This window comes from Lithobates pipiens, unplaced genomic scaffold, assembly GCF_037356315.1.
Source record: "Lithobates pipiens isolate NorthernLeopardFrog02 unplaced genomic scaffold, aLitPip1_a1.2 Scaffold_8, whole genome shotgun sequence".
Classification (NCBI taxonomy): Eukaryota; Metazoa; Chordata; class Amphibia; order Anura; family Ranidae; genus Lithobates; species Lithobates pipiens.
The window spans coordinates 288,448,906-288,475,515 of NW_027507903.1; the positions used below are offsets into that span (position 1 = coordinate 288,448,906).

Here is a 26,610-nt window from a genome sequence, read left to right on the forward strand (position 1 = left end):
GCTATTGGACTTTCTGCCAACAAAACCGTGGATTTTTGTTGGCTCAAACTTGTCTTGCATACAGACGGTCACACAAATGTTGGCCAAAAATGAACTAACGTGGGAACGCGGTGACGTACATGTATGACGAGCCAAGAAAAAGGAAGTTCAATAGCCAATGCGGCTCCTTCTGCTTGATTCCGAGCATGCGTGAACTTTTGTGCAACAGACTTGTGTACACATGATCGGACTTTCCAACAACAAGGTTTTGTTGGTGGAAAATTTGAGAACCTGCTCTCAAACATTTGTTGGCGGAAAGTCTGACAGCAAATGCTCGATGGAGCATACACACGGTCGGACTTTTCGACAACAAGCTCACATCCAACATTTCCTGTCGGAAAAACCCATAAGACTTTATGGCTGCAATCACAATGCTATTTACATGAACCACTTTATTAAAAAAAAAACACTGCATCCATTTAGTTGGAATCAATAACTTTGTTTTGGTTAACAATGTTTTAACAAATAACAAACTTTCAAAATGAATTCTAAATTACAGCCATTAATCTTTATCTAACAAATATCAAATAACACAAAGATCAAATAAAATGTCTAAGGCTTTATTCACATCTGTGTGTACATTCTGTGCATTGATGGGTGTTACACTATAGCAGCTCATTAATTTGAATGGAACCTAAAGCCTAATGTCCCGTACACACGATAGGATTTTTTCCGATGGAAAATGTTTGATAGGAGCTTGTTGTCAGAAATTCCGACTCCAGACTCCATCGAACATTTTCCATCGGAATTTCCGTCACAACAAAATCCGTTGTCGTAAATTCCGATCGTGTGTACACAATTCCGACACACAATGTTCCACGCATGCTCGGAATCAAGCAGAAGAGCAGCACTGGCTATTAAACTTAATTTTTCTCGGCTTGTCGTACGCGTTGTACATTCTTGATGTTCAGAATTGCCGACCAACTTTGTGTGACCGTGTGTATGAAAGACATGTTTGAGCCAACATCCGTCGGAAAAAAAACATGGATTTTGTTGTCGGAATATCCTATCGTGTGTACAGGGCATTAGTCTAGGTTTCCTGATATTTTAAATAATTAGTTTGAAACAAGCCTAGCTTTGGAATTTTTTTTTTACTTTCAGACAGAGCATGAAATAGCAGAAATTGTTCTCCAATTTTATTTTCAGTTTGTGAACAAAATCGAGTGGGGATGAATGCTTCTCAGCCATTCAGAGGAAGCCTTGTATATTTATGAATGGATACAAATCTTCCTCTGATTGCCCAAGATGGAGAGGCGGGCAGATTATGTCGCAATCTTCACTTCAGCCAATCAGTGGAAGCCTTGAATTAATTCATGAAAACACAAGGCTTCCACAGAATGGCTGAGAAGCACTCAGCCCCGTTTGATCCTGTACCGGCACAATATGATACAGTGCTGAGAGTGGCTGCACAACTTAGTTATGGAAATAGTTTGTTCGGCCCAGACTAACTCAAATATTAACTATTTAAAATGTCAAGAAACATGGACTTCAGCTTTAAAGAACACTTTTAGCTGGTGCAGCCCACTACAATGCACAGTGCATTTTGCTGAAGTGTAGGAGATTACTTTATACTGTAAGTGTGTTGTAAATGCCTGAATGAACGGTAACACACGTACTGTGTGCGGTGTATTGTGGTGCACATGTGTTAAGTATGAATACAGCCTAATACAAATACATACATGAGCATCTCACTCATGGAACAGCTCTCAGTGTATATAAAATTGATTGTTTACAGAAAATAGGTAGAAAATTAACAATGTTGGAACTGTGTGAACTGGGATTCGATATCTGCTACAGAAACTCTGGATAGAAGCAGAATTCAGCTCAGATTAGTTATATTTAGGTTGAAGAATTCAGAATTCTGCATGAAAGAGAATTGAAAATATGTTTTCTCAATCCATTGTCAGTTCCTCGGTTTATATCTTTGGTACATCTGCAGATTTAGAACCTGTAACACAAATAAGCAAAAAGGAACAATTGGTTAAGTGAGAGACACACTTCTACGACTGCAATATTGCATCCTGCTAAATTGCCCATCTCGCAAAGTACAATATGACTTCTTGAAACAGAAGGTATTTACGTGTCACCACTTCTAACACAAATCCCAAAAAGGAAGGATCTTTTCCAACTCACTATTGGAAGCTGTTTGCACCTTTCTGACCATCATTAATGTAAGGTATGAAATACAGTATATTATAGACCAAAACCCGGCTATTGTGAAATTGACCAATCCAGTAGGGAGTCACTCTTGCCCTGCATGTGCTAAATGCTCATTTGGCTGGAAGGGAAAGGAAGTATAAATATCTATATTATTATTCACTACCCCGGTAGCCAGCCCTCTCCTCTAAGGTCCGAGGCTCCAGAATATGGGTATGCCCTTGGCATCCTCCTGTTCAGTGTAGAGCTGCTGGTCCTGCATTGTACACAATAAAGTCAGCTGTGACCATCTGCACACAGATGAAAAAGCTTGTGGAAGTAAGGAATTAGGTGATATTTCATTTAATTTCTTTCTCCCATAGCCCAATCAGTATTTACTTTGTGCAGTATGGGGAACCCCACTGCATGGCTAAATTAAAAAGTAGCCCAGAGTGGGCTTGGGGTATACTCAACAATGACAGCTAGTCATCTCTGGCCCAAGCAAAACCAAAAATCCTTCCCTCTAAAGCACTGCAAAAATACAGCGTGCTTTCTTAACCACTTGGGTATTAGCCTGTATATGCCCCTTCATTATGAAGCCAATTTTTTTAGTTTTCAATGATAATTTCACTGACAATTACTCATTCATACACTTTATCTCATTTTTTTAAACAGATAGAACTTTCACTTGTTGGTATTTAATCACTGTGTTTTTTTTTACTATATAAAGGAAGAAACTCCAAAAATGTGGGATTGCTTTCATATACCTTTATTTCCTTACCTTAAGGCTGGGTTAGCATCTCCATGCAAAGCGGCTCACAGCAGGGGGTCCGGTGCTTCCCTGTTCACTGTTTCTGGTCCAATTTGGATCTGAATTTTTGGCTGAATTCATAACTGAAACAGACCAGAATACACGCAGGACTCCTGTGCAATTTCGCTTTGCAGCTGTCCCAGAGCTGTGTGAACTGGCTCCATTGAGAGATGGTCACAGGCTCCTGACATCCAAGTTGGGTACGGGGAAACCCGCATCCAATTCACAATAGTGTGAACCCAGCCTTAATGATAAGAGACACTATAAAATACAAATTTTCACCTTTGAAATTCAGCGTTCCTCTTAGGCTACTTTTACACGGATCCGTAGCAAACGCAAAACACGGTAAAAACGCATATGCATTTTTTGCCACAATTTTACTGCGGTTGTCGTGGGATTTTTCCAGGACATGTGACTCAAAAACCACAGGTGTGTTTTTGGTGCGATTGGATTTTTTTTACACAGCAACGGAAGCACAACAAACCAGTGTGAAGACATTTAGAATTTAAAGGGATGCATTTTTTTTCAGCTTTTCTTGCACTTTTTCGCACTTCAAAAACTGCTCAATGTGAAAAGAGCCTTACTCCATTGTAAATGGGCTGAATGTTTGTGAAAACTGGCAGTGTTTATATTTGTGATGCTGTGATTGGTTTATAGAGATCACAAGATACAGAGTATCACTCTGGTTCTGTACATTGTGATTTAAAGAGGAAGTAAACCCTGATGGGTTTACTTCCTCTTTTTTTCCCTGCAAAGGTAAAGCATAATGGACTACTATGCATCGCATAGTAGCTCATTATGTGTCACTTACCTGACACAGGAGCCAGCGAAGTCGCCGCTGATCCCTGTAGTCCGCCGCGTCCATCTTGCTGGTGGCGTCTCGCAGCTCCGACCAATGACAGCGGCGCAACCGCGATGACGTCACTCCCGCGCATGCGCACGGGAGTCGCGCCTCGCAGCTCCGTTGCTGTCATACGGCGAAGCCGCGATGACGTCACTCCCGCGCATGCGCACGGGAGTCGACAAATTTGGCAAATCCATTCTTGGATTTGCCGCATTTAGTGCGCCTGCGCGCCGCTGTCTACGGCGCATGCGCCGTAGACAGCGGTGCCCATTTTCGGGCAAATATCTCCTAAACCATATAGGTTTAGGAGATATTGCTTGGACCTACAGGTAAGCCTTAATCTAGGCTTACCTATAGGTCCAAGTTGTTTGGAAGGGTTTACTTCCTCTTTAAACTGTCCAATTATAGCTTGATAACAGGCGCATTGCCTGCCTGCCTGTGTGTGTGTTTTCTGTTGTAGTGTTCAGAAAACTGAGTCCACTGTGGTACTGAGTTGATTAATAAAGTAAACCTGTTATGACAGAAGTATCTATTCTGCTATTGCCGATTTATCTTCCTGAAAAACACTAGCACCCTGGTTGTCATATTAATGCTTTGACTTCATTTCTTTGTCACTAAACCAGAAAAAACACAGAGATAATGGCTATTTGTTGCGTGGTTGCAGCAGATCAGTAAATCAGAAATTACTGAAGCCAGAGACAGCTAGACAACCAAAATTTTCAGGAGTAAGCCTACATTAATAGCATACGTCTTAAAATTATGTTATAACAGGTATTCTTTAAAGCGGAATTCCGCCTTTTTTTTTTTTTTTCTAAGTCAGCAGCTACAAATACTGCAGCTGCTGACTTTTAAAATATGGACCCTTACCTGTCCAGGGTGCCTGCGATGTCGACCCCCAAAGCTGATCTATCCCTCGGCTGTCTGGAGCTGCTGCCGCCATCCTTGGTAAGGGAATCAGGAAGTGAAGCCTTGCGGCTTCCCTTCCTGGTTCCCTACTGCGCATGCACGACTCGCGCTGCGCTATCCCACTGGTCCCTGCTGTTTTCTGGGACCCGTGTGTCTCCCAGAATACAGCAGGGGGCCGGGAAGTGGTGTAGATACCCGTGGGTGGCTCGGGTATCTATGCCTGGAAGTGGGAGCAAAATACTTGTATTAGAAAGGTATTTGACCCCCCCCTGAAAGGTGCCAAATGTGACAGCGGAAGGGGGGGGGGAAACCAGAAAAGCGGAAGGTGCATTTTTGGGTGGAACACCGCTTTAAGTTCCCTTCACATTTTTTTGCAGTGAATGGGCTGCCACGCATCACAATGCAGGTTTTAATGGACCAACGCCATTTGTGTAACAGTGCACCACAATGCATGCTCTTTGTACATTATAGCCATTCACTGTACAAAGTGCCATGTGGTATAGCGTGTTGAGGTAACATGTTACACAATGCGTTATTGCAATGCATATCACATCCAAAATAAATTAAAAAACAGAGGGGTAGTTGGGATAATAGGCAGGCTTTGCAAATGATTAGATACCTGTGTGCACCAACAACCTCTGTTCTATAGCTCAGAGACAGCAGTTTGTTTAACTATTTGCTGTAGCTGCTTATGAAGTATTAGCTGGAGTTGGCTAACAAATTGGAGTTTGGCTTCAATTTGTTAGTGTATATAAATCTGCCAGTCCATCTAACACTTCCCTCCCCCCAGACTGATAATGCTGTTGTCCAAAGGTGCCGCCTTTGCTCCTTTATCCAAAGGTATGTTACTGGCCAGATCACCAGGTGAAAACAGAGGAAAAATGGCATTAGAAAATGAATGCAGGCAGGAAGGCAGAGGAGAAATCACTGCTCCAGGTGAGCTGAGGCGATTCCACAGCAGGTAACCCCAAGGGTACTGGCCCTGCTCGCCACCGCTACAAATATGAAAACTTGGAATAGGCAGTTGCATACAGCAACAGGATACCAATAAAAACGTCTTTATTGTAATGTAGACAGATGCAGTCACAGGAATGAACGGAAGGTTAACATGTTTCACTCATCTTGTGCTTATTCATAATTATGTTATGACCAAGCACAAGATGTGTGAAACATATTAACCTTCTGTTCATTCCTGTTACTTCATCTGTCTACATTACAATAAAGAAGTTTTTATTGTTACCCCATTGTAGTGTGTAGCTGCCTATTCCAAGTTAACTTGATTGTCGCTGAAAACGAATGCAGCCAACACATCTAATGATTGGTAAGCTGCAAAATATAGCTGTAGCACTGACCCCCAAAGGAGCGGCTTACATTTTCTGGGCTTACTGATTAACTCCTCCAGCTCGTAACTCGTCGTTCTTGTCTAGGGGTTCCCAGGGTTGATGGCCCAGTAACTGCAGAGACCACACTTGAATTGCTTTTTGGGGTTTTTATTTGCATAAAACAGTTAAACAGAACTCAGTGTCTCAGTTGGGAATAGAGGGTATAAGGATGAAGTATAGCTCAGGTACTTTGGAAGTGCTGATTTCAATAAAAGTCTCTCTTTACATAATCCAGGGAATAGCCACTCGCAACTGAATTCTTTAACTGTCGGATAGATCCTTGTTTATGGATACTAGCAGCCAACAAATAATTTTAGCTTAGCAAAGTCTCTGCCACAGACTTGGTTGAAAACTTATGCCGCGTACACACGAGCGGATTGTATGGCGTACTTAGTCCGTCATACAATCCGACGGACAGTCCGTCATACTTTCCACTGAACGGACTTGACCACACACGGATAGCCAAACAGTCCGACGAAAGCTTGCGCGATGGCGTGTACAGCACGTACGACGGGACTAGAAATAGGAAGTCCAATACACAGCAAAGCACCTTTCCACCGTGTAAATCCTTTCTGAGCATGCGCCATTCTTAGTCCGTCGAACTAGCCTACTGACGAGCGGATTGTCCGCTGAAACCAAAGTACGACGGACAGAATTTCCAAAAATCCGAAATACTTAGTACGCCAGACTGCACGCTGAAAAAGTCCGCTGAAGCCCACACACGAGCGGACTGTCCGCTGAAATGTGTTTCGGCGGACTAAGTAGGCCATACAGTCCGCCCGTGTGTACGCGGCATTAGTTGCAAACGGAAGGATAGAGGTAGGAACTTTCTTACTGTACCAGAATCTTGCAGCCGGTTCAGCGATACCGTAAGAAATGCAGATTCAATTAGTGTCCTTAACAGCTCAGCTTCCAGGCTCTTATCGAGCAGCCAGCCTCGTGCGTCGCCCTCTTACTGAAGAGTCCTTCCCTGGTTGCATGTCCAGTTGCTGGGCCTCTCCAAACCCGAGACGACACCGGAACACCTTAGAATCCTCCTTCCAGTTACTGTGCCTTGGACTAGCCAATTCCGAGGTTTGGAAACAGATGGATCCGCACCCCAGGCCATGAGGGCCTCTGGGAGCTGGTCAGGAGGACCAGGACCATGGAGTCAGCAACAACTTCTGGACCGGAACCCAGAACCACGTAACTTCAGCACCTTAAGTACCCTCTCCCAGAATACACAGCGGAACCAACGTGGCCACTGATTGGCTCAGAGAGAGAGATTGGTACCCAATGCGTCCAACCAGACTGCGTTCTAATGCCTCTCACAGGTGCAAACCCCACCTATGACCAGGCAGAACCTTAGTACAGCCCAGCCAAACTGATGCCAAAGCATAATTTCACACAATTAACCCCAAAACTCAACTACAGTTTTGGGCAAAAACTACATTTGCATACATAGCGGGTACTCATCAGGAGTACCGGCGCTACATAGCATTTTCAGTTTTAGGTTCAATACTGCTTTAATTTGTAGTTTGTAGATTTCCAACTTGCATTTAGCTATTTTACTATATACACTCATCAGTAGAAGGCAATAAGCAAATTACATAAATGAAAACTTTGGTGTGGGACCAGCAAAATTCAACTATTTTATCAGCCTACCTGTAGAATCTCCACCACATCCTTTTGCATTTCCAGTGTTTTTTGGTGTAGTGTATATTGTACATTATTGTACATAATGCAGTTCTGAAGCATTAGCAAGACATCTCTCTGGAATTCTGCTTTTGTCTTAATTGTTCCTTGCGATAAACAACGTTTTATTGTTTTGAGGTCCATAGGCCTAAAATTGAAGCATTTTGTCAACATATACATATTTGGACAATAACAGTACACTACTCGTATAATTAGTGTTTTCAGCCTAAGGTGGAAAGATAAAGAATGCACAGTGGTCAACTACTCGTAGGCCATATAGGTCAGGGGACCCAACCATAATTTCTTTATTCACCAACTATGTTATTTACCAATATATGTTATTTTACATATATTCTGTATAGTGTAAAGTAAAGTGTCCCTTCATATCTATTTGTCTCATAAGACCTCTACCAGCTTAATGAGAACCTTCAAGGCCAAAGATAGCTGACATCCTTCAATATGTGGTGGATTGTGAGGCATAGTGGATACAAAGGTGGTAAAAGTCATTGGGAACCAGACACTTCTTGAATGTAAAAATAGGATTTTTGTACTCACTGTCAAATCCTTTTCTCTGAAGTTCACTGATGGACACAGCATCTTCATCTTGACTTTAGGATTATATCGCCCCTTTACGAGAGGACTAGGCAGAAAGTGTTAAAAACAGCAACACTTTCACAGTACCACCATGGGGGAGGTCCTACTGGCTATAACCCCTCACACTGCATCCAGCAGCTCAGTTTTTTTTCTGCCTAGTGTAGGACAAAGACCTGGCTCCCAGAGGGACCATTAGTCCTGGGAATTTTTTTCTTTTTTCTGCATTTTTGATTCCTGTGATCTACAATCAACAGCCGGGTGACACGCTGGATAATATAGATCCTGGTAGTTTCCCCAGCCTGGCCATCAAACGTGAGCAGGCCCTAGCTACGCGCTGGGTAGGCCACGACATGCCCCGTCTGATCCAGGAGTGGCCGATGAGCTATATGCTCCGGGGCACACATATAACCGGGCTACTACTGTTTGTGTCACAGTGTGAAATGGCCGACAAGCGCCCCGTACTGCTCGGGTGATGGGTCTGTCTGTGAAATGCGTCCAGCAGTCCCTGCAGGAGGGGTAAGTATGGTTCCACCTGTCTCGGCAGGATGGAGCAGCTGGGCATTCCCTGGGAGGTTGACTAGGGGGCGGTCCTATTGGCTATAACCCCTCACACTGCATCCAGCAGCTCAGTTCATCAAAAGCAGTACAAACATAAACAGGAGGGGTGGGTGCTGTGTCCGTCAATGAACTTCAGAGAAAAGGATTTTACGGAGCACAAAAATCCTATTTTCTCTTTCATTCATTGACGGACACAGCATCTTCATCTTGACCTTAGGGACATCCCCAAGCAGTGTCAAAGAAACGAGGAGTGGGAACAGTAAGAAAATAACTCCACCCATAACAACCAGACCTCCTCAATGGAGGAGTTGCAACCTTAAACAGCCGCCTGCAAAACCTTGCGGTCGAAGCAAGCATCCGAAGATGCGCTCACATCTACCTTGTAAAATTTTGTGAAAGTGTGAACGGACTACCAGGTCGCCGCCTTACACACCTGGGAAACAGACGCTTGATGTCGGAAAGCCCAAGAAGCACCAATTGCCCTGGTAGAATGTGCTGTGACAGGAAAGGGAGGCAGCCGCCCCCTTATGGCATAAGCCTGAACCACAATCTGTCTGATCCACCGAGAAATGGTTGCCGATGAGACCGCCAGTCCCTTCTTCTTCGACCAGACAAACAGCGAGTCCGACCACCGAAAAGGTGCCGTAGCAGACAGATAAAACTGCAGAGCCTGGACCATGTCCAAGGAATGCAAAGCAACCTTATTGGGGTGTGATGGCCGAGGACATAAGGACGGAAGCACAATGTCCTCATTTAGATGAAAGGCCGAAACAACCTTTGGCAGAAATGAAGGCTGCGGATGCAGAACCACCTTATCCTTGTGGAGGATCAAGTAGGGAGACTTGCAAGACAAGGCCGCCAATTTAGAAACCCTCCTGGCAGATGTAATAGCCACTAGAAAGACTACTTTCTGAGAGAGTGTCAATAAGGGGATCTCCCTAATGTTTTCAAATGGCGGTTTCTGAAGCACTGAGAGCACCAGATTCAAATCCCACAGAGGTAGCAGTGGTCGAACCGGAGGGGCCACATGTCGAACCCCCTGAACAAACGTACTGACCAATGAATGAGTCACCAATGGTCGCTGAAAAAAGACAGCCAAAGCTGATATCTGCCCCTTGATGGTGCTTAAGGCAAGTTTCCGATCCACTCCTCGCTACAAAAAACAGCAGGATCCTGGAAATCGAGTATGTGCGCGGACGCCACCCCATCTCCTCACACAAGGAGACGTAGGAATTCCACATACGATAATAAATCTTCAGAGAAGATGACTTCTGTGCCCTCAGCATAGTGGAGATTACAGAATCTGACAGACCTCGATGCCTTAGCACCTGGCTTTCAACAGCCATGCCGTTAAAGCCAGTGACGGTAAAGCAGGATGAAGTATTGGACAGAAGGTCCTCTCGCATTGGCAGTCACCAAGGAACATTCACCACCATTTGTACTATGTTGGCGTACCATGGACACCGAGGCCAATCTGGGGCAATCTGAATTACTGGAATCCCCTCGGCCTCCACTGTGCGAAGCAGACGTGGTAGAAGTTCGAGTGGGGGAAAAGCATAAATCAGACGATAATGCCCCCATGGAGCCACCAACGCATCTGCCGCGCCCGCCCAGGGATCCTTTGACCTGGCCACAAACCTCTGTACCTTCCGATTGAGTCAAGATGCCAGGAGATCCACATCTGGCGTGCCCCAGTTTAGGCAAAGGAGCCAAAATACATCTGGATGTAGCGACCTTTCCCCTTGGTCCAGCATCTGACAACTTAGGTAGTCCGCTTGCCAGTTTTCTATGCCCGGAATGTACACAGCCGACAGCCCACCACAGGATGTGAGCAACCTCCAGTGCTGCAGCCGAGCTCCTTGTTCCTCCTTGATGGTTGACATATGCCACTGTCGTGGCTTTATCCGACTGGATCGTGACCGGACGCTCCTGCAGCCTCTGTGACCTATGTGGAGAGGCACCGCCTGATCGCCCAAAGTTACAGCACATTGATTGGCAGGCGGGATTTTTCCTGGGTCCAGCGACCCTGGGCTGACTGTACGCCCCAAACTCCTTCCCAACCGGTCAGGCTGGCGTCCGTTGTGATCACCGTCCAATGAAGAGGAAGGAACGACTTGCCAGACCAAAGAGCCGACGACCTCAGCCACCAGAACAGGTTAATCCCTGACTAGCTGGCTCACCTGAATTTGACAATCCAGGGACAATGGAGATTTGTCCCATTTGGACAGGATCTCCTTTTGCAAGACTTGAGTGTGGAATTGAGCATACGGTACCGCCTCAAAAGCAGCTACCCTGAGACCCAGGACTCGCATGCAAAAATGCAGCGACGACCACCCGCGGGACACCAACAACGTCACTGCAGCTTGTAGAGTCTGCAGCTATCGCCTCTGAGGAGTCCAGAAGTAGGCACAGGTACTCCAGGCATTGAGTCGGCACCAACACTGACTTCTGTAGGTTCAGTACCCAACCAAACTCCCAAAGAGTTGGCATAGTGATTGCCACATCCACCCTTAATTCTGAGGCGGAAGCTGCTCTCAGAAGGAGGTCATCCAGGTAACCCACGATTCGATCCCTCGCTGCCTTAGCAAAGATAAAATTGGGGCTAGCACCTTGGTGAAGACCCTTGGTGCTGACGCCAGGCCAAAAGGGAGAGCTACAAATTTGGTAGTGCTTGTCCCCGACCGCAAATGGCAGAAACCTCTGATGCTTGATGCATATGAGGACATGCAACTATGCATCCTTGATGTCCAGGGACGCCAGGAAATCCCCCTGATGGAGTGCAGCAACAACGGAGCAAAATGATTCCATCCTGAACCTTTGTACTTTCACAAAGCTGTTGAGGGCCTTGAGGTCCAAGACCAGAGGGACCCCTTCCTTCTTTGGGACTACAAATTGGAGTAGAATCCCTGAAACCTTTCCGGCGTCAGGGCTTCCAGACGAGCCGGAAGAAGATGAAGGTTGGAGGGAAAAAAATCTGTTTGGCGGACAAGAAAGAAACTCTATCTTGTATCCTGATGAAACCAGTTCGCAGACCCACTGGTCGGAAAGTAGGGAGGTCCACCGGGCTGCAAACACCCGAAGACGACCCCCCACCTGAGAGTCGGGCGGGGGCAAGCCTTCATGCGGTAACAGATTTGCTTGGAAGCTTGTTTGGCTTGCGAAACCAGGGATGCTTTTGTCCCTCAGCAGGCACCTTGTCGGACTGGGAACGCTTACCTGCCGACCTGGGTGAACAAAAAATACGCTTTTAAGTGGAAAAGCAGGGTCCTTGCCTACGGCATGGCTCCTTACCTTTTCTGGACCGTGGGAGCCACGTACTCTTACCCCCAGTAACATTCTTAATAATGTCATCCAGTGACACTCCAAATAGCCTCTCTCCCTGGAAGGGCAAGTCTGCCAGTGCTTTCTTAGATGCCTGGTCCGCAGACCAGCATTTCAGCCAAATCAGGCGACGTAGCACTACTGCTGATAGAGAGGCTCTAGAGAGCAAGGGGGCCATATCTAAGGCTGCATCACAGACATACTTAAGGCCCTGCACCAACTGGACCGCCAGCTCCACGCAGATTGGGGAAGCCTGTTGTTTCTCCAACTCACTGTGCAACAATTTTGCCAATTCAGTAAGCGTCTGTGACACCAGGGTCGTGGCTAACACTGGCCGCCGCAATTCTGACCCCACCACCGTAAACATGGACCGGGCAACCATCTCGGCCCTTCTGTCAGCAGGGTACTTGAAAGCAGGAGTGCCTTCCACTGGAATCGTGGTTAACTTATTTAACCTGGATATCGGGGGGGTCAACAATCGGAGATATTCATTTCTTCAGGAAACTCTCCTCAAAGGGGTAACGCACCGCCATGCGTTTCGGGACTGAAAAGGCCCGCTGTGGTTTTCCCCACTCCTTGTAAATAAACCTATCAATATAAGTTGGGTAAGGAAACACCTTAGTCATGTGGGCCGGCTTGTGGGACCCGAAATGGACCGACACCTCTGTAGATTCCCCCGCCGTATCCTCCATCTTTAGGGTATCCCGCATCCTCTGACACGTCAGAACAGGGGCCGCCTGTCACAGCGGGGCCGAGTCTGGATCAGAGTTTTCCCCAGAAGACAGTGGGGGAGGGGGCGTTTTTTACCCCCCTTGCGCCCGCACGCCGCTTCCACCCTAGCAATAAAGTCCTCCAGGACCGCCGACAGAGCGTCCATAGGCACCGCAGTTGCAGAGGAACCAGTTGCAATAACAGGGATGTCTGGGGAAGAAGCGACAGCTTCTGACGCCATGCTGACTGACACTCGCCTGTCACCACTTAAGGACCTAAGGCAAGTCACACAAAATGTCCACCCTCCTAGCTGCCACAGACTGAGGGCCCCCCGGAGGACTCACCACCCTAACCCAGGTATGGACCCCCAACACCCAGCGCAGCCCCCTGCCAGGATCCAGAGCCCCCCTGGAGGACCCCCAGCCAGGTAGTGCACCGCACCCCCTATGTCCAGTCACACAGCGGCCCCTAGCATGAGGAGGAGGGAAGGGACAGGGAGAGAAGAAAGGGAGAGTGAGAGACCCCCCTAGTCAACCTCCCAGGGAATGCCCAGCTGCTTGATCCTGTCGAGACAGGTGGAACCATACTTGCCCCTCCTGCAGGGACTGCTGGATGCATTTCACAGATAGACCCATCACCCGAGCAGTACGGGGTGGCTGTTGGCCATGGCACACTGTGACACGGACAGCAGTAGCCTGGTCATAGCTAGGGCCTGCTCACACTCGATGGCCAGGCTGGGAAAACTACCAGAATCTATATTATCCAGCCTGTCACCCAGCCCGGCTGTTGATTGTAGATCACAGGAATCAAAAATGCAGAAAAAAGAAAAAAAAATCCCCAGGACCAATGGTCCCATCGGGAGCCAGGTCCTTCTCCTACAGTAGGCAGAAAAAAACTGAGCTGCTGGATGCAGTGTGAGGGGTTATAGCCAGTAGGACCTCCCCCTGGTACTGTGCAAGTGTTGCTGTTTTTAACACTTTCTGCCTAGTCCTCTCCTAAAGGGACGATATAACCTCAAGGTCAAGATGAAGATGCTGTGTCCGTCAATGAACGAAAGAGAAAGAGGTTTTATTTCTTTGACAGTCCTTTTTTATATCTTGCAAGGGAAAGAGGGTTAGGGCCAGTACACCCTTAAGTAGTTGCGATTTCAAATGGCAGACTCCGAGACCTCAACAGGAGGACAGCCGTACAGGGAAAGGCCCCAGTAAGGTGCCACTTCTTCACGTGCAGGATTGCTCTCTCCTATGGTAACAGTACTTAACCACCTCGCGCCCGCCCTATAGCCGAATGACGGCCGTAGAGCAGGCGCGTTCGTCCGGGTGGTCGTCCCTGGACGTCCTGATGTTTACTTCCGCGATGCGCGCCGCCGCCGGCGCGCATCGCGGAAGTTCTGTGTTCGCCATGTCCCCCGGGGACAGGCAAACACAGATCGCTGTAAACGGCCAATCACAGCGGCCGTTTACAGCGTGATCGGCGTGTCCAATGGGAGATGATCTCATATGAGATCATCTCTCAGCGCCGCTCTCCCTCCTCACACAGACAGTGTGAGAGGGGAGAGATGAACGGCTGCAGCGGCAGCCGTTCTGCCTCGAGTTAAAAAAAAAAAAAAAAGTATAAAAAAAAAAGTGCCATCCTCCCCCAGCAGTGCCATCCGCCCCAGTGCCATCCACCCCAGTGCTACCTGCCCCCAGTGCCATCCACCCCAGTGCTACCTGCCCCCAGTGCCATCCACCCCAGTGCTACCTGCCCCCAGTGTTACCTGCCCCCAGTGCCACCTGCCCCCAGTGCCATCTGTTGTCAGTGCCATTTGTCCCCAGTGCCATCTGTCATCAGTGCCACGTATAAGTGCCATCTGTCATCAGTGCCACGTGTCATCAGTGCCACGTATTAGTGCCATCTGTCATCAGTGTCACGCGTCATCGGTGCCATGTATTAGTGCGTCTATCACCTGTCAGTGTCACGTGCCATCTGTTGTCAGTGTCATGTGTCATCAATGCCACTTATCAGTGCCATCTGTCATCAGTGTCACGCGTCATCGGTGCCATGTATAGTGCCATCTGTCATTGGTGGCACGTATTAGTGCCACGTATTAGTGCCACGTATTAGTGCCACGTGTCTTCAGTGCCACGTGTCATCAGTGCCACATATTAGTGCCATCTGTCATCAGTGCCACATATTAGTGCCATCTGTCATCAGTGCCACGTGTCATCAGTGCCACGTATAAGTGTCATCATTGCCACGTATCAGTGCCATCTGTCATCAGTGTCACGTGTCATTGTCCTGGTGCTTCAAAAGTGTAATAAATAGTCAACAAGTTAGATGTGTAATTTATGTTCCTAGAACACATGATGGTGCTACCTGCATGTTGGGCCTCTCTATGTGGCCAGGCTGTGAAAAAGTCCCACACATGTGGTATTGTAATACTCAGGAGGAGTAGCAGAATTTTTTGGGGGGTGTCATTTGTGGTATACACATGCCACGTGAGAGAAATAACCTATTACAATGACAATTTTGTGGAGGAAAAAAAAAATGAAAAATCTTAATTTTGCAAAGAATTGTGGGAAAAAAATGACAACATCAAAAAGCTCACTATGCCTCTTACTAAATACCTTGGAATGTCTACTTTCCAAAAAGGGGTCATTTGGGGGGTATTTGTACTTTCCTGACTTGTTCGGGTCACAAGAAGTGAGATAGGCCACCAGTACATCAGATGTGATCAATTTTGTGCGATTCGCACCACAGCTTGTAGACTCTCTAACTTTCACAAAGACCAAATAATTTCCACTAATTTGGGTTATTTTTACCAAAGATATGTAGCAGTATAAATTGTGGCCAAAATTTATGAAGAAAAATTAATAATTTGCATAATTCTGTCACAGAAACAAAGAAATATGTGTTTTTTTTTCTAAATTTTCGGTCTTTTTTCATTTATAGCGCAAAAAATAAAAACCCCAGAGGTGATCAAATACCACCAAAAGAAAGCTCTATTTGTGGGAAAAAAAGGACAAAAAATTCATTTGGGTACAGTGTTGCATGACTGAGTAATTGTCATTCAAAGTGTGAGAGCACCGAAAGCTGAAAATTGGTCTGGGCAGGAGGGGTGTTTAAGTGCCCAGTAAGCAAGTGGTTAAATAGTTCCTCAAAGTAACAGTTCTCTCAGCTGTTATACAATTTCTCCCTTGTAGTTCTTCAGCCCCTTGATCCCCTGGTCTCTCACTAGACCCTCTGATTCACTGATTCTGAATCCTGTGAGTTCCTCGAGGCCTTTGCGGTGGTATCTCCCTCAAGCATCACCCACATTTCTCTGCTGGGTCTCTAGCTTGGCACTTTGGATACTTTCAAGCTTAAGCCCTGCTGACTGGCTCAGTCCCTAGCTTGGCACTCAAGGCTGTTCGGCAAGCGTCACCTCCACTGGTTGGGTCCCTGACTTGATCAACGCCTGAAGTTTCCAGATTCTCCACCGTGCCCGTTCGGTGAATACTGCTCCGGTACTTGCTTCAGTTACTCTCTGTGGTCTCTGGTAAAGACGATTGGTCCCTTAGTGGCGACAGCTTCCCTTCTACCTCCAACCACGATAGGTTCTCCAGCCAGCAGAACCATCACTCTTACTTCTGGATAGGCCCTCACACAGCCTGGCAGCCTGATGTCCCCCGAATAGGCCCAATCTCTGACCTAGCAGCCCGGGGCAGACAGCAGTATGGGTGGCACACAAAAACCTGGATCATCTGACCTCACCCAAATATATAGGCTCTCCCAGTAGGCCAATGGATTCAACAAAATCCCTGCCCATTTGTTGAGACCCTATATACCGATAACCTGACCTTGATTTGTCCTTCTCGATCTAATACCTCCAAGTGCCCGGCCACCTGGTGGTAGAATAGGAAAGTACAACCAGACCAAACTTAGGGAGAAATCAACGGATCCCTAATAATTAACTACAATAGCTACACCTGACAAAGAATTTGGTGAGGAGCTCCCTGACTAAACCACAGTGCGCCACATCTATATGCTTGTTAGCCTCTAGTACACTTATCAGGACTGAAAATATATTATTAAAAATAACTAAATGGGGTGGATAGATTCTTGCTTTAGATACAGGACTTCTAGTTGTTGGAAGTGGCTGTTATCACACACACAGAATCTCTGAGTTATTGAAAAAATTGGCATTTGTCACAGAAAAAAAAAGATGAATGCTCTTTTTCACTCAAGTTGAGGTTTGAGGACATACTTTCTGTCTGTTGGTCTCAGTGAAAAATCTGCCTGTATATGACCTAGACATGTGCGCTTTGTTCCGATTAGAAATTTGGACACATTTTTTCGTTATTTGATAGCAAAGAATTTAAATGAATCCAAAATAACAAAACAAAATTCAGCCGAAATTCAAATCAAATTTTAAATTGAATTACAAGAATAGAATAAAATAGAATATAAAATAAAGGAATAGAATATAAAATAAAAAAATCAAATATGATAGAGAATAAAGTGATAGAATATAAAATAGAGTAAAACAGAACAGAATATAATAAAATAGAATAGAAAATAAGGGAACAGAAAAGAATATAATAGAAAATAAAAGAATAAATTAACATTGAATAGACTAGAAAAGAATAAAATAGAATAGAATAGGAAAAAACATACAACAGAATATAACCGTTTTCCGAAATTCGAATTTCAAACAGAATAGATTAGAATAGAAGAAAAGAAGAAATATAGAACATAAAATGTTAAAAATTGAATAGAATAGAAAAAACAATAGAATAGAGTAAAATAGAAAGAATTTAACAGTCTTCCAAAATTTAAATCAATAGAATAAATTAGAATTTTAATAGAACAGAATAGTATAAAAAAATAATAGAATAGAATAGAACATCTTAGAAAAAAACAATAGAATGGAATAAAATAGAATATAATCATCTTCTAAAAATCTGAATTGAATAAATTTGAATTTGAATAGAATAGAAAAAAAGATAATAAAAAGGAACAGAATAAAATAGAATATAATCGTATTACGAAATTGGAATAGAAAAGAAGAGAATAGAATATAATAGAAAAGAATTGAATAGAAAAACCCATAGAATGGAATAAAAAAAAGGAAAGAATATAACCATCTTCCGAAATTCAAATTTTGAATAGAGTAAATTTGAAATTGAATGCCAATTCGAATTCCAATGCTGATTTGAATTTGAATGCTAAATTAAAAATCAAATTTGAAAACGGATAAACAAAATTAATTTCAAAAATGGATTTAACTAAAGAAAATAATTTAAATAACGAATCGAAACAAAACAATTTTTTTCTTTCTGCACATGTCTAATATGGCCCCCGTACAGAATCATTTTACTTTTGTTCATAGTGATTTATAGTAATAGTGATAGATTTATGGCTCTGTTCAATAAAGAATTCCTATTCCTAAATTGTACTTTAACCACTTTCAGACCGGACCATTTTGCTGGTAAATGACCAGAGGTCTTTTTACAATTTGGCACTGCGCTGCTTTAACTGGTAATTGCGCGGTCATGCAATGTTGTACCCAAACAAAATTTGCGTCCTTTTCTTCCCACAAATAGAGCTTTCTTTTGATGGTATTTGATTGCCTCTGCGATTTTTATTTTTTGCAATATAAATGGAAAAAGACCGCAAATTTTGAAAAAAAATGATATTTTCTACTTTTTGTTATTAGAAAAATCCAATAAACTCAATTTTAGTCATACATTTAGGCCAAAATGTATTCAGCCACATGTCTTTGGTAAAAAAAAAGTCAATAACTGTATATTTATTGGTTAGCGCAAAAGTTGTCACATCAAACTAAGGTACGTTTTCTGGAATTTACGCAGCTTTTAGTTTACGACTGCCTATCTCATTTCTTGAGGTGCTAAAATGGCAGGGCAGTACAAAACCCCCCCAAATGACCCCATTTTGGAAAGTAGACACCCTAAGGAAATTGATAAGTGGCATGTTGAGCCCATTGAATATTTTATTTTTTTGCCTCAAGCGATTGAATAATGACAAAAAAAAAATTATTTTTTTTACACAAAGTTGTCACTAAATGATATATTGCTCACACATGCTATGGGCATATGTGAAATGACACCCCAAAATAAATTCTGCTGCTTCTCCTGAGTACGGGGATACCACATATGTGGGACTTTTTGGGAGCCTAGCCGCGTATGGGGCCCCGAAAGCCAAGAACCGCCTTCAGGTTTTCTAAGGGCGTAAATATTTGACTTCACTCCTCACTACCTATTACAGTTTTGAAGGCCATAAAATGCCAAGATGGCACAAAACCCCCACAAATGACCCCATTTTAGAAAGTAGACACCCCAAGCTATTTGCTGAGAGGCATGTTGAGTCCATGGAATATTTTATATTTTGCCACAAGTTGCGGGAAAATTACAAACTTTTTTTTTTATTTATTTTTTTCACAAAGTTGTCACTAAATGATATATTGCTCACGCATGCCATGGGCATATGTGAAATGACACCCCAAAATAAATTCTGCTGCTTCTCCTGAGTACGGGGATACCACATATGTGGGACTTTTTGGGAGCCTAGCCGCATACGGGGCCCCGAAAACCAAGCACCGCCTTCAGGCTTTCTAAGGGCGTTACAGTTTTGAAGGCCATAAAATGCCAAGATGGCACAAACCCCCCCCCAAATTACCCCATTTTGGAAAGTAGACACCCCTAAATTTAGGGGTACACTAGTGAGACTAGGTAATAAATGGCGGGTGCCCTGAAACTATAAAAAAATAACTAACCAACCAGCGTCACCTGTAACCGTTATATGGTGATCACTGGTGAAAGGGTTAACTAGGGGGCAATCAGGGGGCTTTATGCGGTAGTATATGGGGGTCCCTGGCGCTATAAAAAGCTGCGGCGAACCTAAATACCTACCTGCCTAACTAGCGTCACCTGTGACACTAATACAGCGATCAGAAAAATGATCGCTTATTAGGCTGGGTTCACACTGGAGCGAAGCAGGAACGCCACGAATCCGCGGCGGGTTCCCGCATCGCATGCCTCCCGGCGGCAGTTCACACTGCCCTATGCGAACTGCTGGGAGTGTCAGTGAAATGTTAATGACACCCCCAGATCAGTTCGCATATCGCAGTGCGATCTGCAAACTCGGATCGCATGGTGTGAACATCCATGCGATCCGATTCTGCTGCGGACCAAAAAAAGGGTCCCGTGCGAGTTTGCGGCGGGTGCGACACGAATTCAGCCATACTAACTGTATGTCTGAACTCGAATCGCACAGAGATCGGATGTGATTTGCACTGCAGTGCGGTGCGAATCACATCCGTTCTCAAACCGCTGCAATGTGAACCCAGCCTTAGTGACACTGGCGACGGGGGGTGATCACGGGGTTAAACCTTTATTGGGGGGGTTAGGGGGGTACCTTAGAACTAAAGGGGGCTAACCCTAACTGCCCTAACAGTTATTACAGTCACAAATGACACCCGCCGGGTGATCAGGGGGTTAAACCTTTATTAGGTAATAAATGGCGGGTGCCCTGAAACTATAAAAAAATAACTAACCAACCAGCGTCACCTGTAACAGTTATATGGTGATCACTGGTGAAAGGGTTAACTAGGGGGCAATCAGGGGTAGTAGTATATGGGGGTCCCTGGCGCTATAAAAAGTTGCGGCGAACCTAAATACCTACCTGCCTAACAAGCGTCACCTGTTACACTAATACAGCGATCAGAAAAAAGATCGCTTATTAGGCTGGGTTAACACTGGAGCGATCAGTTATTACAGTCACAATTGACACCAATGCAAAAAAAAATAAAAAATAAAAAAAAATGCAATTGGTGTCACTGTGACTGGGGGGGCAGGGGTAATTGGGGGGGTGATCGGGGGGTAAAGGGGGGGGTGTGAGTGTGCCTGGCATGTTCTACTGTATGTGTGGTGTGTTGGTGCAACTCACCGATGCTCTCTCCTCGGTGCCGGAACGAAAAATACCGACACAGAGGAGAGAATACATCACTTCCTCTCCTGTGTTTACATTACAGGAGAGGAAGTGATGTCACGAAGGATTTCCATTCGTCGGGAGCAATCGTGAGGGGGTGGCCATGAATGAATGGCCGTCCCCTCGTCCGGGATCGCTCCCGAACGAATGCCGACCGCCGCAGGCACCGATCGGGCCCCCCACCCGCGGGAAGGCAGGGACTTATATATACGCCCTTATGCCTGCCCGTGCCATTCTGCCGATGTATATCGTCGTGCGGCGGTCGGCAAGTGGTTAAACAACCAATTATAGTTCACTCTGATAAAGTCACACAAAATCAAAATTGGTTTCGATTAGTTACTACTGCACTTAAAAATTTATAATTAAGAATAAGGACTCTTTGATAGGTCAAATATATGTAAAGGCAAAGCAACCTATGGCCCTATGCACTTTATTAGATATTTCAGTATGAAGAAGTTGTCTGATGCTTAAATGATATAACGTCATAACAGAACTAACCGCTTAACTATCTCTGTATATCCTGGAGCCTGTCCTTCTCTCACTGGCTTCAAGAATGGTCCTGCATATCTGCAATAAAATTCAAACGTACCTTGGAAGTTAACAAATAAGCAAAAAACTACTTAAGACTATGGACAAGTTAAAAACGACCTATTTCAGTGGTATGACTGCTATATCTCCACTCCTCTATGTGGCTTTCTGAATTTCCTGCCTCAACTGTATTTTGGCTTTGTTGGCTTTGCTTACTCAATTATAAAGCTGTATGGGGAAAGGTTGCGGAAGGTCAGTGCTGAATTTTCTGTGTATGTTACTGTATACAGTGCATCCGGAAAGTATTCACAGCGCTTCACTTTTTCCACATTTTATGTTCCAAAATGAATTAAATTCTAAATTTCCTCAAAATTCTACAAACAATACCCCATCATAATGACAATATGAAGAAAGTTTGTTTGAAATCTTTGCAAATTTATTCAAAATAAAAAAAAACGAAAAAAAAAATCACATGTACATAAGTATTTACAGCCTTTGCTCAATACTTTGTTGAAGCACCTTTGGCATCAACTACAGCCTCAAGTCTTTTTGAGTATGATGCTACAAGCTTGGCAAACCTATTTTTGGGCAGTTTCTCCCATTTTTCTTTGCAGGACCTCTCAAGCTCCATCAGCTTGGATAGGGATCTTCGGTGCACAGACGTCACTGGCTGCATCCAGTGTAAATATCTGCTAAACTCCGGTGGTCATTTGAGATATTAATTTTACCTACAGGAAAGCCTTATCAGTGGCTTACCTGTAGGTAAAAATCACAAAGTGGACTTTACTACCATTTTAAGTAGAGGATTAGAACCCCTGTAGAAAATCTCTCTGACAGCAGTAAAATTAACAGTTTTCTAATCCTTTTCCATTCTATCCAACAACAAAAAAATAGGATTTTTGTACTTGTAATGTTTATGCAGAATCACTGTGACCCTTAACCCCTTTCCCCTGATGCATGCTGGGGGAGGGGCTATACCAGGAAGTCAGTTACAATGTGTGTGTGGGACTGGAAGCAGCAGCATGAAACTTAGAGGGAGATCTGTTGTACTCCTCCATGTAAGAATGTATATCGCTTTCTGAGTGAGTAATAAACCCTTCCCTGGTTAAGAAGTGCATCCAGCCTGTGTGTAACTTGATACAGTGATACTGGCAGCATTGCTAGCAACACCCTGAGAGACCCTGTGTCCAAGGGACATAACAGTACTCACTGTAAAATCCTTTTCTCTGTAGTTCACTGACTGACACAGCTTCTTTATTCTTGACCATTGGGTTGTTACGCCACCTTCAGGAGAGGACTAGGCAGAACATGTTAACATGTACAAAAAACAGAACTTTCTAGTTCCGCCCAAGGAGCGGTCCCTTCAGTAACAACCCCCCAGCCTGCTTTCTGCAGCCTCAGTATGTCAACAAGCAGTATAACGTAATCAATAAGAGGGGAGGGTGCTGTGTCAGTCAGTGAACTACAGAGAAAATAATTTTACGGTGAGTACAAAAATCCTATTTTCTCTTACATTCACTGACTGACACAGCTCCTTTATTCTTGACCATTGGGACGTCCCCAAGCAGTATCATAACAAGGGGTGGGAAACAGCATAAAAGAACTACACCCACAATCAGACGTGCTCCCTAACAGGAGAGACACCACCTTTCTAACCGCATCAGAACTTGCGGTAACAATGCAACAGTGCATTACACTCAAAGGTAACTGTATTTTCTTTAAACAGAAAAAAGAAGTGCAGAATTGCAACATTACACGGCCGCCCGCAAAAACTTTGTGGCCAAAGCAGGCATCAGACAATGTGCTTACATCCACTCTGTAGAATTTGGTAAAAATGTGAACGGACAACTAAATCGCTGCCTACCGACCAGAGCGACTAAGACTCGAGGTCGGAAGCCCAAGAGACTCCAATTGTCCTAGTGGAATGGGCAATGGCAGGAAAGGGGGCACCTACCCCTTCAAGGCGTAGGCCTGTACCACATCTGTCGGATCCACCTGAAAATGGTGGTCAATGAGACCGTCATACCTCTTTTTCGAACCAGCTACCGAAACGCAAAGAGAATCTAACTCCCGAAGGGGAGCCATGGCAGACAAATATATATCTTTATAGCCCTGACCATGTCCAGGGAATGAAGGGCCACCTCTTAGGATGTGTTGGTTTAGGACACAGAGATGGTAACACAATATCTTCATTGATGTGGAACGCCAAAACCACCTTCGACAGAAAGGAAGGTTGTGGACGCAATACCACCTTATCCTTATGGGTAACCATATAGGGCGACTTGCAAGACAAGGCCGCCAGTTCCGAAACCCTCTTGGCCGATGTAATGGCCACTAGAAAGACCACTTTCTGGGAAAGAGTCAACAAGGGAATTTCTCTGATGTTCTCAAACGGCGGTTTCTGAAGCACCGATAACACCAGGTTCAGATCCCATGGGGCTAATGGTGTACACACCGGTGGAACTACAAGTCAGACCCCCTGCACAAAAATGCTCACTAGAGAGTGAGATGCCAGGGGTTGCTGAAAAAAAGACAGCCAAGGCTGATATTGGTCCTTTAATGGTGCTTAAAGCCAACTTCTGGTCTACTCCTCGCTGTGGAAACAGCAGGATCCCGGAAACTGAATAGGTGCATGGATGCCATCCTTCTCCTCACATAGAGATGTATGCCTTCCAGGTACGCCAGTATATCTCCCAACATAGTTGAGATCACGAGTCCGATATGCCTCGGTACCTTAGCATCTGGCTCTCAGCCATGGCGTATAAACCAACAATGGTAAAACAAGATGGAGAATCGGACCTCGACACAGAAGGTCCTCTCACAACAGCAGTCGCCAGGGAGCCTTCGCAACCAGGCGTACTAGGTTGGCACGTCAGGGACACCGACGACAATCCGAAGCATTAGTATTACTGGAACCCCCTCGGCTTCCACTCTGTGGAGCAGACGTGGTAGTAGCTTTATCAGAGGAAAGTCGTAGATCAGTTGGTACTGATCCCATGGAACCATCAGCGCGATTGACGCATCTGCCCAAGGATCTCTTATCCTGGATACGAATCTCGGACCCTTCAGATTGAGATGGGAGGTCAGCAGATCCACGTCTGGTGTGCCCCACAGCAGGCACAGTAGCCTGAACATCTCTGGATGCAATACCCATCCTCCTGGGCCTAGCATCTGGCGGCTTAGGTAGTCCGCCTGCCAGTTTTCAAATCCCGGGATGTAAATGGCCGACAAGGCCAGTACCTGTCGCTCTGTCCACTGAAGGATGTAAGCGACCTCCCGTGCTGTAGCCGAGCTACTTTCTCCTCCTTGATGGTAGACATATGCCACCGCCGTGGCATTGTCTGACAAGATCCTGATCAGACGCCCTCGTACTCTCATCGACTATGTGGCTGACTAGCTCACCTGAATCTGCCGATCCAGGGATAATGGAGATTTGTCCCATTTCGTCAATATCTCCTTCTGCAAGACTCTGGTGTGAAACTGGGCGTACGGTACCGCCTCGAGGGAGGCCACCATGAGGTCCAGAACTCACATGCAGAAGAGCAGAAACGCAGTGACGACCACCTGCGGTTCAGCAATAGTTTTACCGCGGCTCTGAGAGTCTGAAGTTTTGTCTGAAGGGAGGACACTCTCGCTTCCATGGAGTCCAGCGGTAAGCCCAGGTACTTCAAGCACTGAATCGGTATGAACATCAACCTTTTTAGGTTCAACAGCCACCCAAATTCCTGCAGGGTTTGCATGGTGATCGCCACATCCTCCTTTTTGGGGGAGAAGCTGCTCTCAGAAGGAGACCATCCAGATAGCCTGCGATTATGACCCCGCGTTGTCTCAACAACGCCAAAATTGGAGTCAATACCGTGGTAAAGACTCGGGTGCTGAAACCAAGCCAAAAAAGGGGGAGGCACAAACTGGTAGTGGGCTTCCCCGACTGCAATTCGCAGAACCCTCTGATGCTTGAGGCATATGGGTATGTGCAGGTACGCATCCAAAGACGCCAGGGAGTCCCCTTGATGGAGTGCAGCGAATACTGAGTGAACTGATTCCATTCTGAACCTCTGTACTTTTACAAAGCAATTGAGGCTATTAGGTCCAACATTGGACGTACCCCTTCCTTTTTGGGGACTACAAACAGATTGGAGTAGAACCCCTGAAACCTTTCCGACTTCGTAACAGGCACTACCACCCTGCGACTTAGCAGGTCCCATACTGCCCCCAATAGGGCCTCCCAGCGAGTCGGGAGTAAGGGTATGCTGGAGGGGAAGAATCTGTTTGTTGGCCAAGAGAGGAACTCTTGTAGCGAGAGGAAATCAGTTCACAGACCCATTGGTCAGATAGCCGAGAGGCCCACCGGGCTGCAAACTCTCGAAGGTGACCCCCCACCTGTATGACAGGCGGGGGCAAACCTTCATGCGGTAGCACTTTTGCTTGCAGGCTTGTTAGGCTTGAGGTTCCAGGGACGCTTTTGTTCCTCAGAGGTCGTCCTGTTGGACTGGGAGCGTTTAGCTGAAGTCCTGGACGGACGAAAAAAAACTATTTTTTGAGCGGAAAATGAGGGCCCTTGCCTGTGGCATGGCCCCTTAGCCTTCCTGGCCTGTGGGAGTAAGGTACTCTTCCCACCTGTGACATTCTTAATAATGTCATCCAACGAGGCTCCAAAGAGCCGCTCACCAAGGAAGGATAGATCCGTCAAGGCTTTTTTAGATGCCTGGTCCGCCGACTAGCATTTCAGCCAAATCAGGCGCCTCAGCACCACTACTGACACTGAAACCCTGGATAGCAGAGGAAGCATATCCAGAGCCGTGTCCCAAGCGTACTTAAGACCGCGCACTACCTGGTCTGCTAGTTCCACGCCTGCTGCTTCTCCAATTTGCGGTGCAAAAGTTTGCCCATTCAGTAAGTGTCTACGACACAAGTGCTGTGGTCAGTACTGGTGGTATTGCTGACCCCCCAACCGTAAATAAGGAATGAGCCATTGCCTTGCTTCCTGTCCGTGGGGTCCTTAACCACAGGAGCCCCCTCTACCAGGATCGTGGTTACCTTATCTAACCTGGATACTGGGGGGTCCACGACCGGAGGAGCCGACCATTATTGCAGAAGGCTCTCCACTAGGGGGAAACACACCGCCAATCTTTTTG

General features: G+C 45.6%; 1 protein-coding gene across 1 annotated transcript in view; it reads right to left on the minus strand.

Moving 5' to 3' along the window:
- Nucleotides 1–250: 250 nt before the first annotated feature.
- The window catches only part of LOC143962879 (uncharacterized), a 46,918-nt gene continuing 20,558 nt past the window's right edge, over nt 251–26,610 (minus strand). The window contains exons 4-6 of the mRNA XM_077472366.1: nt 21,446–21,514; nt 7,763–7,940; nt 251–1,987 (exon numbers count right to left, since the gene is read on the minus strand). Of these exons, the coding sequence (XP_077328492.1) occupies nt 1,943–1,987; nt 7,763–7,940; nt 21,446–21,514 (292 nt within the window). The 3' untranslated portion in view covers nt 251–1,942. The remainder of the gene's footprint in view (nt 1,988–7,762; nt 7,941–21,445; nt 21,515–26,610) is intronic.